At 39.0% G+C, this 19422-nt stretch overlaps 2 protein-coding genes across 8 annotated transcripts in view; both read left to right on the top strand.

Annotated features, from left to right (window-relative positions):
* GPR176 (G protein-coupled receptor 176) overlaps positions 1-8008 on the top strand; it is a 39298-nt gene extending 31290 nt beyond the window's left edge. For 4 of the 5 annotated variants that reach the window (XM_027896210.1, XM_027896207.1, XM_027896208.1 and 1 more), the window contains 2 exons: positions 4332-4584; positions 6245-8008. In XM_027896210.1, the coding sequence (XP_027752011.1) occupies positions 4340-4584; positions 6245-7352 (1353 nt within the window). In that variant the 5' untranslated portion in view covers positions 4332-4339 and the 3' untranslated portion in view covers positions 7353-8008. The remainder of the gene's footprint in view (positions 1-4331; positions 4585-6244) is intronic. The other variant, XM_027896211.1, reaches the window with a different exon arrangement.
* A 7820-nt stretch (positions 8009-15828) lies between these two features.
* Positions 15829-19422, top strand: part of FSIP1 (fibrous sheath interacting protein 1) — a 90871-nt gene continuing 87277 nt past the window's right edge. For all 3 annotated transcript variants that reach the window (XR_003572603.1, XM_027896198.1, XM_027896195.1), the window contains exons 1-4: positions 15829-16086; positions 16806-16931; positions 18311-18491; positions 19112-19204. Coding sequence is in view for 2 of the 3 variants with exons in the window: in XM_027896198.1 (XP_027751999.1) it covers positions 16078-16086; positions 16806-16931; positions 18311-18491; positions 19112-19204 (409 nt within the window). In the remaining variant the exon portion in view is untranslated. The remainder of the gene's footprint in view (positions 16087-16805; positions 16932-18310; positions 18492-19111; positions 19205-19422) is intronic.

Here is a 19422-nt window from a genome sequence, read left to right as displayed (position 1 = left end):
ATGAGGAGCAGCTGAGGTCACTTGTTTTGTTCAGCTTGGAAGAGAGAAGGTGCTGATTTCTTTCTGGTGACTGGCAATAGGACACAAGACAATTGAAGGAAGCTGCATCAGAGGAAGCTTGGATGGGGCATTAGGAAGAGGTTCTTTACTGAGAGGTTGATTGGTCACTGGAACAGGCTCCCAGGGAAGTAGTCACAGCACCAAGCCTGCCAGAGTTCAGGGAGTGTCTGGATGATGCTCTTAGTCATATGGCTTAGTTGTGGGCAGTCCTGCAAGGAGAAGGGAGTTGGAATCAATGATCCAGATTGGGTCCCTTGCAATTTAAGATATTCTAAGCTGGATGTGTACATCCTGCTCACTCAGTCTGTATACTGAGAAGGTTGTCAGCTAGCACCAGGTGCTGTAAGGGTTTTATGTAGACACAGCTCATTCTCGGAGAAAACCAAAGATGTGCTTTTCCTTTTTCAATTAAAACCACTTCATCTTTCTGTGTTAGTGGTGGAACTTTGTGCAACCAGTATGGGATATGCCTTGTTGCATGTGATTGTTTGTAAGTGACGCTCATGTCCCTGACAGTATTGACTTACAGGAAGTTGCAAGATGCTGCATTTTCCAGCTGCTTGTTCACTCCAGCTTTCCCTGGATGCCTCCCAGATACCCAGACTGTTCCAGTACAATCCCATTTGGAAGTTCAAATCCAAGGTTATGTAGCTCTAGAGCAGTTATGTAGCAAAAACACTTCAGAAACTAAGCCATGGTAGAAAATGACAGCTTTGCCCACTGTGATGATGTGCAACAACCTAGTACAGTTGTAACCTATGGAGAATAGGACTAGTGTCTTTCATGGGTTCATCAGTGAGTGACTAACACATACAGAGTGGAAGAGAGCCTCTAGACATTGTGAAAAGATTAAGAACACAACTGGCTTCTTGAATTGCCTTATTGTCTGGAACATGGTTATCCTCTTCCATGGAAAGGAGTTGCTGGGGAGAACTGGAAAACAATGAAATAGGAAATGTTTGCAGTTTTGTTCTGAAGCTTCTTATATTTAATGTTGTGCAAAGTTTCTGGTGTAATTTTTCTTCTGAGTGGGTGGCTTTGGGATGCATGAAGGGAAATACTTGATTTGAAGGCATCAGCAGGAAGATCTACCAGTCTATACTGAAGCTGATCTGGTGGTTCATTTGAGCAGCTTATTAGTATATAAGTTACTCATAGCTGCAAGTGAAAAAAGAATGTTTCCCTGAGGGGTATTTACTGACTAATTTTCTAGTGCCCCAAGTGGACACTTCTGTCTGCTTATCCTGTTTTTCCCTTTCAGGCTCTGACTTTATTTTGTCTGTCTAAAGAGTGCTTCCTTATCTTAGAACCATTGTTTCTTTTTTACACCTCATTCTTTCCATTTCCATTTAGGATCAGTCAGAAACAGAGCTAATTTCATTTCCTTGTGACTCTCTGATGTATAAATGTGAATATGACATAAACTGTAAAAGTAATTCAACAGCTGAGAATATAGAGTTTTGAATGAAGTTCCTCTGCAGGACCCAGAAGAATAGCTCAGTAGTTCTCTAGAGGGTTCTGCAGTATTAATGAAAATGCCCCTGATTTCTTTTGTTTTTCCATTCTTCATTTATATTCATGCTAATGGAAGGGAATCTTGCCTGGGAAGTAAGATTATAATATCAATGCAATTGAAACTAGATGAAAGATTCATAAAAAAAAAAACAACAAAACAAAGCACAGCAAAAAGCCCAGCTTCCCCTTTCTCCAGGACATTGTAAGAATATATTATTACTATGTGAGAAGTGCTTCTATAATAGCTGGAGAGTTAGAGATATTTTTGAAAGTAAGTGGTTTAATTGACTGAATATCTCCTAGCAACTTAGAAAGCTTTACATACAAGTGATTGAATATTGCCTGTGAAATATATTGTCAAGCCCAAAGCACCTGCCAAAACCAGGTGATGATTCCTTTCTTTAAATCACATCAGATAGTAAAGATTTAACTCAATATTTTGTTATCACACAAAAGGAATTAGCATAAGACATGACACAATATATAGAAAATTGAATCCCAAATTACATTCAAGTATTGCAGACCAAAATAGTAGGTCTGCGAGGTAGATTTTTAAAGTTAATATTGCATGCTTCTACTGAAACAGAGTGCTGTTTTATCAAGAAGCTGAGCTAGACTTTCTCCTAGTTTGTGGTACTTGCCACTTGGTATACCCATTGGCCATGCAAACAAGAGTACGATCTTGCTGGCATTTTATGTGGGCAGCAATGGGGAAACTATACTCAGCAAGTAAAAGCTTGGGGTTTTGTACTGGTTAGAGGAAAAGTCAAGGCAAAGAATGAGTGTCAAGAGAGAAGTGTGTGGGACTGCAACTGCTTTTTCATATGAGCAGCTTAAGATGCTGTTTTGTCTCATTGTGTCTGTTAGTAGGTAATGTACTAAAAGACTTACAAATCTGCCACATAAATCCATTACACCCAAAAGAGCTTTTTCTAAGTGTCAATAATATATAGTATCAACAATATACGGTTGTTGGTATGGTCTGCAGTAAGAACACTTTAACTTTCCTTGGAGGTGGGAAGCTAAATTTTACTTTGTGTGCTGTCCGGCTGCAGCAGAATAAATGGAGTTGTCTTGTCAAGCAGTATTTGTATTCTCGTAGCAATGCACCAACTGTACTGCACAATATGTTGTTGGGATAAAGAAAATAAAGGAGAAAAATAGTGTCTGTGGAGCCAGGGTTGGAAAGGTGGGACCAGGTTGCGTCATGCAGAGTATGTGTGCCTCACTCAGCTGTGCTAGTGGAGATCCGCCTGCCTCCATAGATCAGGGGGTGGGAGCACCTGATCTAGACAAGATGAGAAAGTTTGGGTTGTTCAGCCTGGAGAAGAAAAGGCACCACAGAGACCTCATGGCAGCCTTCCAGTACCTAAAGGGGACTGGAGAGAGAGAGCTGGATAGGGACTTTGTACAAGGACATTTAGTGGTATGACACAAGGGAAAGGCTTCAAACTGAAAGAGGATATGTTTAGATTAGATATTAGGAAGAAATTGTTTACTGAGAGGTGGTGAGGCACTGGAACAGGTTGCCCACAGACATTGTGATGCCCATCCCTGGAAGTGTTCAGAATGAAGTTGGATGGGGCTTGGAGCAGCCTTGTCTAGTGGAAGGTGTCCCTGTTCATGGCAGGGGGCTAGGAGCTAGATGGTATTTTGAGGTCACTTCCAACCAAAACCATTCTATGATTCTATGATCTCGCTAAAGACAGGTTTTTAAAGAAGGGAGAAAATCCCATGAGTTTTCTGGTATCTCGATATGCATTAGAAAGGGCCCAGAGCCACATGCAGTAAGAACGGATCACTTCATTTATTCTTGTGATCTTGCTGTGTGAGGTAGAATCATAGGTAAATTTGTGATGGAGAATTTGTTTCTGTCATGAGATATTTCTTTATGAGATCAGAGTGGAATAAGATGCAATGATAAGGGGAAAATACTGTCATAAATAATGCTGCCTTTTTTCTGTACTTCTGCCATCCATTCACTCTATTTGAAATGAATGTGTAGGGCTTAAATATTCTAAACAGCAGGTTGCATTTCGTGTATATGTCTGTGAAGTTATGTGCATCAAGTCCTTTTTTTTCTGTTCTGCCCATCCCATGTGTTTAGTTACATGTTATTATGCACATATAGCATCTCTTGGGTGAGAGGGAAGGCAAATTTCATCTGGATGTGGCTTCACACGGGCCTGTCTGTGCCGTTGAAGTAGTTAGTGGAAAGAAAAGCAAGCCACTGTGATCCACTTACACATAGAGACAAATGGATTAAAACTACACATTTATATTTATATTTTAATTATATTTATATTTACTTACAGTGCATTTTTATCTTTAAAAAGGAGTTGTGCACTAATTATTCAAATATGAGCACTTTAGCCAATTCCTGTATTTGAATACTCAGAGTGGATCATTTAATATGAGAAGCAACATAACCTTTTTAAAAAATACAGTTTCTATATTTTGCGTAGGTATTTGCCTCTTAAATTCCATAATTCATCTGTTAGCAGAAGCTGTGAGGAGATAGCTGGGGAATAATTGTTTTCAGTCTTCTGGTTTATAAAGCCAATAGTCATTACAGACTTCCTAGTTTGAGCAGTGTGATGATTCAATCAGTGATTCCTGACAAATGCAAGAAAAGTATTTTTATTTGCACTACTAGGGAACATTCAAATCTGCTAAGATTATTGTTGTTGGGGTTTTGGGGGTAGTTATTTGTCGGTTTGTCTTCCTTTGTTTAAGCTTCCTGTCTCTGCTCACAGGTAATACCATGGTGCTGTGGTCAACTTGCAGAACATCGCTACTTAAATCTGTTACAAGCCGATTCATTAAGAATTTGGCCTGCTCGGGGATCTGTGCCAGCCTGGTCTGTGTGCCTTTTGACATTGCTCTTAGTGCCAGTCCACACTGCTGCTGGTGGATCTATACGATGCTCTTCTGCAGAATTGCCAAGTTTCTGCACAAAGTCTTCTGCTCAGTGACCATCCTTAGTTTTCCAGCCATTGCTCTTGACAGGTAAGGGAGCAAATTTGCCATGGTCCTGCATTTTCCTTTCTTCTTTCTCCCTTTGAAATAATTTTCTCCCTTTCATATTGTCTTGCTTTTGTTCTGGTGCTCTGTTTGCAGTGTACAGTTTCTTTCTAGAATGTTTTGGGAGAAATATTTTTGTAACAGTGAAAATCTTTAGTTTTCAGTTTACTCAGGTGTCTCTGGACATTTATAAAGGACTTTGAGACTACACATTTGTCTTCAGAGAATTTTTTATATTTTCTTCCTGTTAATAATTCTTGGTTAGTAATGAACTTAAAAGCAGTCAACTTCAGACTGTAGACGAGGTGCACATTTTTAACTGTAGAAATTGAAAGCCCTTGCCTGTTAAAAGGATTTACCAGTGCCTGGAGGTAGATTGTCCATCAATGTCAAATTTCAAATGTTGATTTGTTTAAAAAAAAACCCCCACAAACAAAATGAATAAAACCCGAATTAGTTCAGAGAATTTTTGTATGTAGATCAGTCTAAACCAAAAGTGGCCCTTTGGACTCGCTAAGTTTTTCAGTTCCGTTCATTTTGCAAATTATTATCAGCCACTGATCCCACCTAAATGAACAGCTCTATCAGCTTGACAGTGACTGCAAGTTAGATATTTCTAAGGAATGGTAGATACTGGTTTAATACAGGACACGCTACTAAAACAGTAGACTTACACATGTTAGATAAAATTATTGTTAGTCTGTTATTACATCTCACCACAGAATATGTTAGCTCTACAAAACCAAACTGTATACCTAATAAAGTGATATGTCTCAAATGTTAATGTCTTGATAAATGCAGTATCACTATCTATAACACACCCCAGTGTTGCCAGTGGAACAGCATATCATTTGCCCTTCACCAAGAAAATTTGTGATCTTCCTCACAAAAAGCACAAATTCCTACCACTTATAATAAGTGTGAAAAAATTAGGTCTGTCATGAAAACTCTGTGAGCTTAAAAATCCACAGCAGTAGTCCAGTAGTAAGCAAACAGTGAATCAATGTCTGAAATTTGAAGTGCATGTCAGAGATGCACTTTTTTTAAAATGCACACAGAATGTTCAGTGTTCAGCAGTTCTTGCTCAGGGCCTTGCTGACCACAGCTTGTGCAAAACAAAACACCATTGTACTTCCAATAGATGGATACATGGAATTTGTCACCAACAGCTTTTTCCAAATATTAAAAAAAAAAAAAAATCTATCATAAAGCAGCTTTTAAAATTAACTATGAGTCTGACCGTTCAGTGTGACATATCTGTGTCCCCATCATGTTTTTTGAAATTTTGAGTTGTGTGCAGTGTACTGTTCTAGTTTACAAGTAAATGATGACATCTTCAAAATAATGTTCATATGCATCAGCTAAAGTGATATAGTCTCAGTTACTGAAAGAATTGTTTACCACCGATAATGTGATCCTGAAGTTTCAATATTCATTTTTTTTCTACAGACAGACCTGCAAAGGCAGACCCTTGGTTTCAGGTTTTTTTCCCTCTCATAAGCGGGTACTCAGTTGATAACCTAGTTAGGGATTTGGGACGTTATGCTCAGACAGCTCCTGTGAGAGGTTTTTCATATGGACTGTGCTCGTTATAGACTCCACCCTTTGCATTGTATCAATTATAATTTTATTTCTGTTTTGACAGATACTACTCTGTTTTATACCCTCTGGAAAGAAAAATAACTGATGCAAAATCCCGAGACCTGGTTATCTACATCTGGGCCCATGCAATAGTGGCCAGCATTCCAGTATTTGTTATGACCAACGTGTTTGACATTTATGCCATGTCCACCTGTTCTGAATCTTGGAGTTACTCCCTTGGCCACCTGATATATGTCATCATCTATAACATCACCACTGTGATTGTACCAGTGGCTGTGGTATTTCTCTTTATGATTCTTATTCGCAGAGCACTGAGTGCCAGCCAGAAGAAAAAAGTCATCATAGCTGCATTAAGGACTCCTCAGAATACAGTTTCTATCCCATATGCCTCCCAGCGAGAAGCTGAGCTTCATGTCATGCTGCTTTCTATGGTTATGATCTTCATTTTCTGCAGTGTCCCATATGTGACTTTGGTGATTTACCGCACCATACTCAATATTTCAGATATTTCAGTCTTCTTGCTCCTCACTGCCATTTGGTTGCCCAAGGTCTCTTTGCTGGCCAACCCTTTGTTATTTTTAACTGTTAACAAATCAGTACGGAAGTGCTTAGTGGGGACAATAGTACAGCTGCACCGAAGGTTTAGCAGAAGAAACATTGTCAGCTCAGGTGGTGTTGCAGATGATAATCTGGAGCCCAATGTCCATTCGGGAAGCCAGCTTCTGGAGATGTTTCATATTGGGCAACAACAAATCTTCAAGCCAATGGAAGATGAGGAGAATGAGACTAAATCCACTGTCTCTGGTGACTTGCAACAGAAAGAAATTCCTACCACCAGTTTGGAGATAGGACAGACTTTGGTTCACAGATTTGTACCACAGACAGTTGCAGACTCTGCAGCTCAGGTGGCCCCAGCTGTGCCCACAGAAGCTGATTCGGTAAATGACAAGTATTCCATGCAGTTTGGTTTTGGACCCTTTGAGCTGCCTCCACAGTGGCTCTCAGAAAACCGAAACAGTAAGAAGCGACTCCTGCCTCCTCTGGGGAATACCCCTGAAGAGCTAATCCAGACAAAACAGCCCAAGTGTAAAGCAGAAAGAAAAGTCAGCAGAAACAATAAAGTCAGTATCTTTCCTAAGGTGGATTCTTAGTAAGAGCAGGAGTTTGCAGTGGCAGAGGAAGGTCACTTTCTATTATATCTGTGATCCCATGGATCTTTATTACGTTGAAATTTGTTTCAGGCTGATTTTTTCTTGTGCCAAATATAATTTAAATGAACAAACAAGGAAAACGTATATACAAGTGTTCCTTATTAATGTGAAATGTCATAAAAATAATATATCAGATATGGAAAGTCTTAAAATTTTATCTCTGAAATCCTTATGATGATACCTGTCTGATTAAATTTCAAAAAGAATATATGGCTTTGGGAACTCTGTATGGCTGAATTATGGAAATACGTTAGTCAATTTTCTGGGAAACCTCATGTTGTATTAAAATGGACTGGGTATCAAAGTAACTTAATAGGAAAGGCTGTAGAGAGCAGAAGACATACAACATGGGTAAATCCTACTCTAGTGCAAATAGACACAGCAAGATTTTGCATATTTCATTAATGAAGTCAAATGGACTATTAAGTGCATTTGTTTTCTGTTAAGCCTATTTATTCAATCAGTGTTAAAACTCTCTGGATTTTTTGCACAAATTAGTTACTAAGCATCTGCCAAACATCTAAAGTTTTTAAAAACCTGAACCGCTGCTTTCTGGCATAAAACTTCCACAAAGCCAAGGATAACCAAATTACCGTGTGTGTATATTCTTGTAGTTTTAAATAAGAACTGGATTGGAGATGATGCAGGACAAATCCTGACTCCAATAAACAAGTATGTATGTGCCAAAGGCATAAAGAGAACACATTGATCCTGTAATAAAGGGCATATACAAATGTCCCAACAGTGTAATGTATGCATTGTGTAAGTAACATAGGCTCAAACTTTAAACTTACCTGCTGGTGCACTCTGCTGTTTTCTTACAGGAAACCTAGGAAATGAAAGAAATGTGTTTGAAATGCTAGTAGCCTTTCTCTGAGTGTGACAATCTTAGTTTTGGAGTCTATCTCACAGAGAGACTCACACAGATAGACACTGAGTGTCTCAGTGACAACTAAACTGATGAGTGAAGAAGCTGGTAACAGACCTCTAAAGGCAAAGGTTTATTAATGCAGTTTCTCACAACTGACAGAGGTAGAGAGGTTTTTCTTCTACCTTCACAGGTACAGACACCAACTATCCTGCTCCACTCATCTCACGGAGTAGACTGTTCAGTGTATGACCATGAGGCTTTCAAATCTGGTGCCTGATTTCTGAGTGAGCCACAGTCATGCCATCAGCACACCAGCCTTTCTGTGAGAACTCAGTCGTTGTGCTGCAGCTTGCCCCTCTGCATAACCACAGGCATATTGTCTTGTTTATACTGAATGTGAACTTTAGATTATATCTGTCTGTTAGGTGACCTAAAACTATTGTAACCCTGACATTTTAACCCTTGTTCAGTTGCAAGTAGTTTTTCATCTGCATTCACTGTTGTCTCTGTGGGTAGTTTCTTAAAAGCACAGTCTTATAACATCTGTTTATTTCTTGTGGTTTTCCTGTACTTTTGCCCTTTGCTGCATGCTGAACTGTCTTCTGTGGTTACTGTCCGTTTATAAAAGTAGTTTTCTTTAAAGCATACTTTTAACAGGACAAGGTGAAGAATCTTGACAAGTTCACGGTAACTTACTAAATCCAACCAGGTAATCTTCAAAGTGACAGAAGATTCTGCTGAAGCAGAATTTGGAGGTGTACCATTCCTTCCTTTGACATATTTGAAGAAAGTCACCAGCTTCTGATGATTCCAAGGTGGTGGATTTCTACAAGGCATTAAAAGCAAATGTTTTAATAAAAATATATTTAAAGAAAAGTATGTATATGTAAAATAAGTTTTTCTCCATTTCTTCTTTTGTTTCAGTGCACTTCACTTCTTGCTAGTTCAAGAGCTTCTCAGCTTGGGAGTAAGGAGCAGTCTTCAAGGGGTCCACATGGGTGGTGGGAACCTCAGCTGCTCTTCTTAGATGTGAGACGGTATATATAGCTTGCCTGAAATCAGACAGAAGAAAGATCCCAGAAAAAAGTGGTCCTTCTGTGGCAGAGGTGGAAAAGTACCACAGCATGTATTTTTTTTAAGTGTCAGTAAAAGGTTATTTAATGCAGTGTTTGTTTTCCAAAGTTAGTACAATAACAGATGCTTTTGAGAAAATCCTGGAAACCTAAAAAACAAACTAGGAGTTACAGTTTCCATATGAATTTTGGTTAGATTTACCATTCACATTAAACTTACATCCCACTTACATACAGAAACTGCTCAAAATCTCTATGGTTAATGAATTTGGATAAATATGTACTCAGATCTGAACTCCTTTGAGGAAACCAAACTTAGTTTTGTCCTTTTCAATTTTCATGCTGAATGAAATGCCAGTGATAAATTTAAAGAGTCAAATGACTTATAATTGAGTGTTATCATATCTGGAAAGCGAAGTGTTTGTGATGGTTTTTTGACTGCTGAGACAAAAGGGGATTTATCCTTCAAAGAGGATGCATGTGAAAACTTGTATTTCTTTTAGAAGATTGTATCTGAAGACTTTGAAATCTTTCATCAACAAATTAACTATGATGGTTTTCCATACCTGAAGAATTAATCAAGAGTGATTTATTGTAAATCTTCTTTCAGTAGTTTACCCATGTGAATGTTTAGCAGAAGTGGGAAAAATATGCAAAAGCACATCTTTTCATAGAAAGAATAATCTGTGTAAAATTCACAATACAGCCTCTGTCCTAGAATTGTCATCAGAAAACAGTAATTTAGGAAACTCTTTATGCAAGGTAAAATGTTTGACTTGTAGAGTTTCATTTTTAATTATGTTTAAGATAGTATTAAGTTTAAGTCATTACTGCTGTCTCTTGGGTTGTTCAATTGATTTCAACTAGGCAAAATGTTCTACAATATCAATGTTTTTAAAATCACGTTGAAGATAAGTAAAAGTGAGGTTTGGGTTTTTTTGGATTGGTTGGTTTGTTTGTTTGTTTGATTGAGAGTTTTGGGTGTTTTTGTAATGATGGTTGGTTTTGACTGCCACGGTGTTGGTAAGATAAATATTTATTTCTAGACTATTGAAGATAAGATGACCCAGGCTCTGAGCTCCCCAAAGGGATTTTACTTTAAAAATATCCAAGACTCCAAAAATTTGCCTGCTAAATTTATTAGAAGAGCCTTCAGTTCTTTTAAAACCTGAAGAGAGTGCAATGGAGAGATGCTGCACGTGTTTTCTCAGGAAGTACTTTAACTGTTAAACTTTAGAAAATAAGGGAACTTGGCAAAAGTGTAAAAGGTAACATTCAACCAAAATACAGCGTTCCACAAAGCATTGACTTAGCACATGCTAACCCATACAGTTTAGCAAAATCCAAGCCATCTGATCCTATGGTACCCAAAATACCAAGAAAAGAGAAGTCAAGAAAGAATTACAGCTACCACCCCTAGATCCAGTGTAGATCCAGCTACAGGAGTCCAGAAGATGGAGGGTTCGAACAGCATGGAGAGCACATATTGCTGGTTTTATTTGCTTTGGCCCCCTGTGGCCACAGTCCCCCCACCCCTGGCCCAGCGGCCACTCCGTGGCCCCAAGGTGGGAAGAGCGGCAGTGTTCCTTCCCAGTGTGCCAGCCATTCCGAGGCTGGGTTACTGGCTCCAGGGAGTGTGGTGTGAGCAGTGCTCCCAGGCTGCTTTTGACTGACAGCTGCCCCAGGATTGCCCAAGGAGACTCCAAGGGGCTGGGGTATGGGACACCTTTGAGAAATTTGACCTGTCCTGCTCCCCCCACCACTTGAGTTGGTCCGAGCCAATAAGTAATATCCAGTGTCTCACAAGAACAAAAGTGAACTACAAAGCAAAGATGTGGGAATTTATGAAGAGAAAGCCTGGCGTAATTTGGCCTGTGCAAATAGATTTAAAGGCTAAATCTTACTACATGAGAATAAACATGGAGAAAATAAAGTTGAAACTCATTATTCTACCACTTAAGGGAGGAAAATGAAGTGGATATTAAACAAAAGAAGTAATTGTTTGAAAAGGATGGAAGGAGTATGGGGATAAGGTCAATTTATTGTTCTGCGACGTCCTCAAGAAATACTGTTAAAATTCAAACATCATGTAAAAATAATATAAAAAACCTCAGACCCAACAAAAACCCAACACAGTTCTTCAGTGCTAAATAATGCTATGTTGGTTAAATACTTGAGAACAATTTATTTTGCACAATGGGAAAAACTTCCACAGAAAAGCAGTCTTTTAGAACCTCTCCAAGTATTCTACTGTAGAACAGATCTAATTGTTACTAAATTGTAATAATTTAATGAACGCAGTTGTTCTGGTTTTAAAAATACACCTATAGATAATGTTTTCCAGAAAAAGATGGCTGTATTTCTGTAATGAGTTTTCTTCTATTCTGCTCCCTGTTTTCTGGAATAATATTACTCTATCAGTGGACCAGAAGTTGAATACCAAAGAGGAAAGTCAAGATGTTTTTCCAGATCAGGTGACGTGGACTTAGAAGCTGGTTCCAACTAAACAGGATCTGTCCTTTAAGTTGTTGTGACAATAACCAACTCTGGACATGATTATATGCCCCTCAGAACTCAGGTTGTTCCTCTTGTTCATGTCACCTGACCTTGCACTGCATAAAGAATGTCAACATTAAAAAAGCAATGTCCTTGCCTTCTAATCTTACTTGATACAAGTTACTGTGTAAATGTGCTTTAACCTACATAGAAGTCGGTATGACATAATAAATGGGTTTATTTTTTTTGGCCTTGAAGGACTCAGCCTCCCCCCTCCAAAAGATTTGGCTGAAGTCCTGGCTTCAGACTTAAAACTTTCTTACCTTTTCAAAAGATGACTCTTTCTTATTTTAGTTGGAGCAACTTTCTTTGTGCAAAACAGGGATATTAGCAGGATTTCTAAACTAGTCATAACGATGTTTTTAACTATCAAACTGGGGCCACAAGGTTAGTTACCGCAATTTTGAGTAATTTGTAATTCAAAGGCAGTTTAGAAAAATAACAAAACACGACACATCTTGTGGAAAGCTGCAGAACTCCAGATGCAGATGCTTGCACTCATGAGCAGGTTGATTCCTCCCCTCCCCTGTGTCCCTGGAGGACACAGAAGTGGAACAGCAGGAACTGGTCCAAAATAGTCTTTGCTCCACATCTGTTTTAAGTCTGCTAAACTAAACAAAGGTGGTGAGGGGTACACAGAGGCTGATTTTTCTGTATGATTTCTTCAGAGATAATATAGGAGTGGGATGCAGAAGCATTCTTCATCTCTGTGAAAAGCCCTCTGCAAGCACATAGCAGAGTTCTGCAGTTTCTGTTGTTCTTCCCTGTGAGAAGAAAGTTCTATTGTTTATTCTCTGTGAGAAAATGGACTATTTTTTTAAAGCAAGCTTAAGAAATATCAAGTGAGACCCAGTTCCTGAATATACATTTGTTAATGCAAACCAGGGTTTCTTTAACAGCTGTTTGTCATCCCGAGGTTCCCTATGGCTAAGTATAATGCACTGAGATGATGATTTACTCCAGAAACTCCTTTGTGCACACTACTTGACTAAGCATTATAGCTTCTTTGCCTCCATTTTCTGTAAAACTAAACCCTCCACTTTTTTGCCTGGATCACATCCTAAGCCGCAGAAGAAGGTCCTTGCAGGATCGCATTGTTTGGGTTCCCTTGCACCTGTCTGGTAGCAAACTCCCAACACACTGCACACTGTGGCTCTGAGACATTTCAGCACAACACAATCCATCTTGAGCTCCTGCTTCCTATGCTCTGCTGTTGACCTGCAGCAGAAGGTGTGGCAACATGAAAGAGCTTTGTCAAGGCAGGAACTTTCCCAGTACAAGTCAAAGAATGAAAACCTGGCTTTATTAAACAAAAGGGAAGTTTCACCACTGACTCTGGACTTTGCATTTTAGTTTGGCCTGTCTTTGTCCGCTGACAGGTGACAGTGCTGTATCACTATAGCTGATGGGGCACTCTGCAGAACTCTACTCATCTTCACTAAGGGTTTCTGGAAAAGTTGGAATATGACCAAAATTTCTGGCTCTTTGCCCTTGACTTGGCACATGCCAGTCAAAAGACATTAATACATAATCTATTTGTCCTTTGCAGGAAAAGGACAAATTTGTCCGTAAACAAAAATGTTTATTGCCCTAACATTTAGAGGAATTAATATAGTGAATATTAATTGTGCTTGTCCTGAGCTGAGTACTAGAACTGCTACAGTCTACCTTAAAAATATTACCTTTGGTAAATAAAATGTACTTCAGATGAGTACACAAAAGGCTATTAAAAATAATCAAAGATAAGTAACTAATGAGCTAATTTTTTCTCCAACATGTATGAGACAATGAAAGTGTCTTGGCTACCTATTTTTGTATTAAAATGCTTTTGAGCAGAGGAGGATGCAGATAAGCAGTAGTAATTGGGAACAAGTTCCCTATATTTCTCCCTTCATTTGTACTTCTTTTTGATTGGATTAGGAAGAAAGGAATAAATGAATTCTATTACTGTGGTGACTATGTTCTGGATATCAAGACAGCTTGTCTAAATGTGACTTCATTATGTTGTAACCCATCTTTTAGGATGAAAGGCACATCTTGAAGTACTTTTCTTGCTGTGCCCTTCCTCGACACAAGAGTTTTTTCCATTCCAATTTTTTTTTATTTTCTTTTTTTTTTAAATCATCATACTTCAGAGAAGTATCTAGATTAGCTTGGAATAAAACTGACCTGTTCCTGGAAAGGGAAAAAAAAAAAATCACAACCTTGGTTCTGCTCTTCAAGTTTCAGTGTAAGTACACCTGCCACCTATAACAATATTTGAGATTCTGCAATGTTTAATGATGTTTGCAAAGTTCAGTCCTCTGACTGGACAGGAAGACTCTTATGGCCTGCTCTACAGGATTTGAGATGAACTCTGTGAATCTCTTCTTTTCCTCTCTATGTCAACTAGGATGTGTAACACTCACAGAACATAAGTTCAACTGCAGTTTGAGATATCCCTGCCAATTACTCACTCTCAGGTGCGACAGCCTCATTGAAAATCTTCACTGATTCTACATGACAAGCAGCGGTAAGGAGCCTATTCCTGCACCACTTTCAAAGGAGTTTTTTGTCTGTTTTTTACTAGATTTGGAGTTGGATGTTCTCCTTTCATGGACTCTTCTGAGGTTTTAGGCAGTGTGTAATAGGGAAGCTGATAGCAAGTCAAACTCTGTCAGCTGTTAAGTATATACATTGTACTGTAGAAATAAATAAATACTGGAGCAGTTATACCTAGCTGCTTGCCATACCTCATTATTCATAGCTCATTTAATTCCTAATACAGCAAAAACCAGATTTTAGTTTAGCCAGTTCTGGATGATATTGTCCATTTTACTGCTTTCTCATTGCCATTAGTGGCCTTAAATACTCAGCTTGCAGATGTAAATGTTAATTCTTCTATGTTTTGCTTCAAATCATCCTCTACACCATCTGGAAAGCACCACAGGTTCCTAACACCACTCTGGTATTGCATTAGCAATTGCAAGACTTAAGTTAGAATTTTAACATACCTGGAGCTCAGCATGCTTAGGAAGGAGGCTAAAACACAGAGGGTTCACTAGCGCACATTGCATTATTATTACAATAAATACGAGGAACAAATTGCTCTCTTAGTGGCACAAGTGACAGTGCAATGCCATACACTATAAGGATCAATGAAAGCTCTACTGCGGACAGCAATACATGCCCCCAACAGAGGAAGAATTATTTTGGCAGAAAAAAAAAAATCATCAATCAAAACCTTACTTTGAATGAAATGCACTTTGTTTTTTCAAACTGTTTCCTGTAAATTTTTTGCTCCCAATGAAAACCTGCTTTGATGTACCTGAGTATCAAAATTAGTTGTAGGAGCCAGTAATTTTTCAAGCTAATCAGAACACATGATTTAACCCTCTCATTTTGTTTAAATGCAGAAAGAATATGAAAAGGGATGGGATTAGGAAGGCAATTACACTCCTCTATTAATTGGATTCTTTACTAACAGTGAATATTCAAGTAAAAAATTGTGACCACAGTAATAATTTTAACGAGTTTATTTAAAAGTGATTCATCCATCCTTGATAAATAAACCTGACACAATTAATACAGAAGCCTGGACAAACAAGACTAGCAAAAGAATCAATAACAATTCACAGTACACAGACACTATTTAGAAGGCTCGGTCCAGTAACTTTTCTGCAGCTCAAAGGGGCCCGGCACAGCCCTGCGGGGGGACACGGAGGAGAGGAAGGGTGCCCTCCAAGCAGCACCTCTCTCTCTCTCAGGGCGGAGAGCGCCGAGCTCCGGCGAGGCTCCCTGCGGGCTGGCTCGGTCCCGGCTGCAGCCCTGGGGCGGAGGGCAAGCACCGGGAGCGGCACCGCCGGGCAGGGCCGACCGCCCGTTATCGCGAGACCCCGCGGGCACGGTCGTCATGGCAACGGCGGCGGCCGCGGCGGCGGCTCCGCGGGTCCTGCCGCCCTCCCGCGGCGACAACGGGGCTCCCGTGTCCCGCCCACCTTCCCTCCCCAAAAATCCACGGGTGTTGTGGGCCCTGCCGCTGGCAGAGGCCTCGTGTAGGCCAGAACTCCTCAGGGAATCGGGAGGGTCCCGGCTGGCCGCGGTGGGAAGCGGGGCGGCAGCTTCATCGGCCGCGGAGGCACGTGGTGATTGGTGTGAAGAGGCCTCTGCGGGGGATGAGCCCGGGATGCACGAGGTGAAGTGAATGGGTACAAACTACTCTTTTTCTTTGCCCGCTTTTCATACCTTGTCACCTTACAGACCTGTGTACAGGACTCGGTTTGCTCCGCTTCTTGTGCTGAAATAAAGAGTTATATTCACTTGGGCCTTCAGAGAGTTGCCAGCGCTTGCCACATGCTCAAGATGTTTAATTCCTGGGAATTCACACAGTTTTTGCAGAGAAACATGCATTTCTGTGATTTAAACTTAAAACTGAGCTGAGATGGGGTATGTGATCATTTGGACTTGGGAACTTTTAACATAAATAGCTTTAACCGTTTAACATAAATAGCTTTTGGCTGCTTTAGTAACGTACGTGATGTCTCTAAAATGCTTAATTCTTTTGTTTGTGCTAACTTAGCCAGTCCAATGGTTTTTAAAAAAAGAAAAAAAAAAAAGAACCATAATAATTTCTCCATTGTGCGATTACTTTTACACCATTTGAAGTGTCTTTGATAGTAAACACATTTTATTACTTTGATTGGCTTGATGATATAAATATATATTTGCACCTGTGTTAAAAAGTGTATGCTTGAGTAGGAAGCAGATATAAATTGGAAAGACCTCTCAACATGGAATTTCTAGAAAGGATTTGAAACTTGTTTGATCTACATCTAAAATAGTACAAGACTTGTATTGCTTTACTGTGGAATAGATAGTTTGAAGAGTTGTTTTTGGATTTTTCCCCACTTTTAGGTAATAATGGACATCACAAGTGGGAATGCGGATGACATTTCAAGGCCTGCATCTGGCTCAAAACCCAGTTGTAGATCTTTAAATACATCTATGGAGTTACTAACACCAGAGCCACATATGCAAAAGGTAATTCTAACCTTCAACATATTAGAAACTCTATGCCTAATTCTTCATAAGAATGCTAAAAGGTAATATTCTGCCTTTTTAGCTTTGTATGCAGTTCTGGGCTCTGCAGGTATGCTGAGGGTTTATGTGAACATTCCTGAATGTGGTCTTCTCCTTCTGCAGCGATAGAATAATTTTTAATTTCATTTTTGTGATTCTATGTTACTTATATATTTGCCACGAAAAGGGTAATTTAGCACTGCAACCTGGAAAACTTGGTTTTCTTCATCTTTATATTTTATTGTATTATTACATAAATTTTATTTTAAGGAAAAAACATTTGAAATTCTGTCAGTAATATGTAAATACATGGCTATAGGTAGTTGATGCTTGAGCAGTATGTGAATAATTTCACTTTAATCCCATTTGTGCTTTTAAGTTGGAACAAAACTGATTTTGCTTATTAAAAGAAATCATTTGAGCAATCCTCACAAGTTGAATTTTTGACTACAAAGTTCTCTCAGGATATTTTTGAATTACGTTTAAAAACCAATTCATCGTATTCCAAGAAATGTCAGCTCTAGGAATTTTGCAAAGTTTGTTGGAAGTAGGTGTTCATCCATCCTCTGAGAAAATTAGTATTGGGGATTAACTTAATTTTGGGGATGGGATATGAGATAAATTTGTTGGGAAACTGGGACTTGGGAATTAGAGATGATTTAGATTGATTTACTTATCTTAGCCCAGTTGTGTTGTACCTCTGCTCACCTGTCTGTAGAATGGGATCATACTTAGATGCTTCGCAGTATTAAAATTCTTTTTTGTAGATTTACAGTTGGATATTGAGGTTGACAGCAGATAACTTTGAATCCAAGTTCTGATCTAAACTTACAGGCTATTGAATGGAAATTGTAATCTCTTGAGACTGATGAATTAAGCATGAGCTTTTCAGCCTTTCTTTGTAGTATGAGCAAGAGATTGGGATGCTACATGTTGCAGAGTACTCATGGTGTCTGGAAATGAATGAGGCTGTTGGACACATAGACAACCACACATGAGTCTGTGTGTCCAACATCCTCATCCACTTCCAGACACTGAGTGCTCTGCAACACGTAGCATCTCTGCTGCAGCAGAAATGGTATAAACCTTTGTAATAATTTCCTAGCCTGGCAGTCCGAAATCTGGCAGTCTGTGGAATGGTGAGCTTGAGAATCAAAGTGATGACTAAGGAACTGACCTCTGTATCAGACATGAAAATGGTTCTTTTATTTAAGAAGTACACTTCAGTATTGTGCAGAATTGTTGTCGGCCTTTGTGATAGCATGTGAGTATTGTGATTACCCAAAATCTACTCTCAAAATATTTCTATCTTTATGATTGTAAGAATTTGCATTTCATAGGTTGATTCACTTGTCAGTGTGGCTGATGGTTATCAGAGAGGCAGTCTAGAAGATTGCTGTCCAGCAAAAAACAAAAGAGAGAAATGTGATGTCCAGGAAGTAAGAACAGATCAGCAAACCACAATGGAGAGTATGACCTTCTGTCTTCAGAAATGTATACAGAATCCCAACGAGTTGTCAGGTGTGGAAATGACTAGCACTTTCTTGTGTTCTTTGGCCACCCCTGAAACCCCCTCACTACCAAACCCTGGCCATGCAAACCCAGTGCAGTGTGTTACAGGGAACCGTGCTAGAAAATGTATTCATTAAGGTGCTTTTATCAAATGTTTCACAGAGATCATGATCATTTGTTAGAAACTGTGTATCCTAACAATGGTCCACCTGTCCAAAAAATTGGATTTATGGTTATAAGTTATAGTATTTAACAACTGAACATTGTTAATACTAATAAAATACTTCAGGTATGCAATACATAATTTTAATAAAGCACTCTCAGAAGTGCTTCGGATGGCATTCTTCTCTCATTCTATAAATGGTAATGAATTGACTTTCTGAAGCTTCTGACTATTGAAAAATCGAGATGCAAAGACCAGTATTTGAAGCAGAAGACTGGATACCTTCTTCAAATTTAGTTAAGGATTGAGGCCAAAAGAAATCCCTAGATTCCTGCTCCTGCATTTAACATGAGTCCTGGTGTACTAGAACATAACCTTTTTTTAAAGTGCAGAGGCTCTGTGGGGATCCTTAACTCACAAAAATGGATCTTGGTTATTGTGAAAGGCTTTTCCCTGTGTTTTTCAGGATGTAGCTCTAATTCAGATTGTGGAGACACTGAAACACAGACTCTGACATTCTGTGAACCTTCCCAAGGAAAACCAAGTGATGCAAAATCAGGTACTGCTTTTCAGGTGTACAAAGGGAACAGTGCAATAAAACTTTTTCATTTTTCTTTCCTATTAATGCTCCTAGGAATGTTTGGTATTCTAATCTATTTGTATTTATGTAGTTATAAAAAAATACTACAGATTGAAAACATGTATGCATTGTGCTGTTCAAGAGGTGTTGGATGAATTCTTGGTTTAAAGATTGTTTTATTAATGGATATTCACTTT

The sequence above is a fragment of the Empidonax traillii genome, unplaced genomic scaffold, assembly GCF_003031625.1.
Source record: "Empidonax traillii isolate 1590-97213 ecotype Southwest subspecies unplaced genomic scaffold, ASM303162v1 scaffold487:size479533, whole genome shotgun sequence".
NCBI lineage: Eukaryota > Metazoa > Chordata > Aves > Passeriformes > Tyrannidae > Empidonax > Empidonax traillii.
This window is presented reverse-complemented; position numbering and strand designations above follow the sequence as displayed.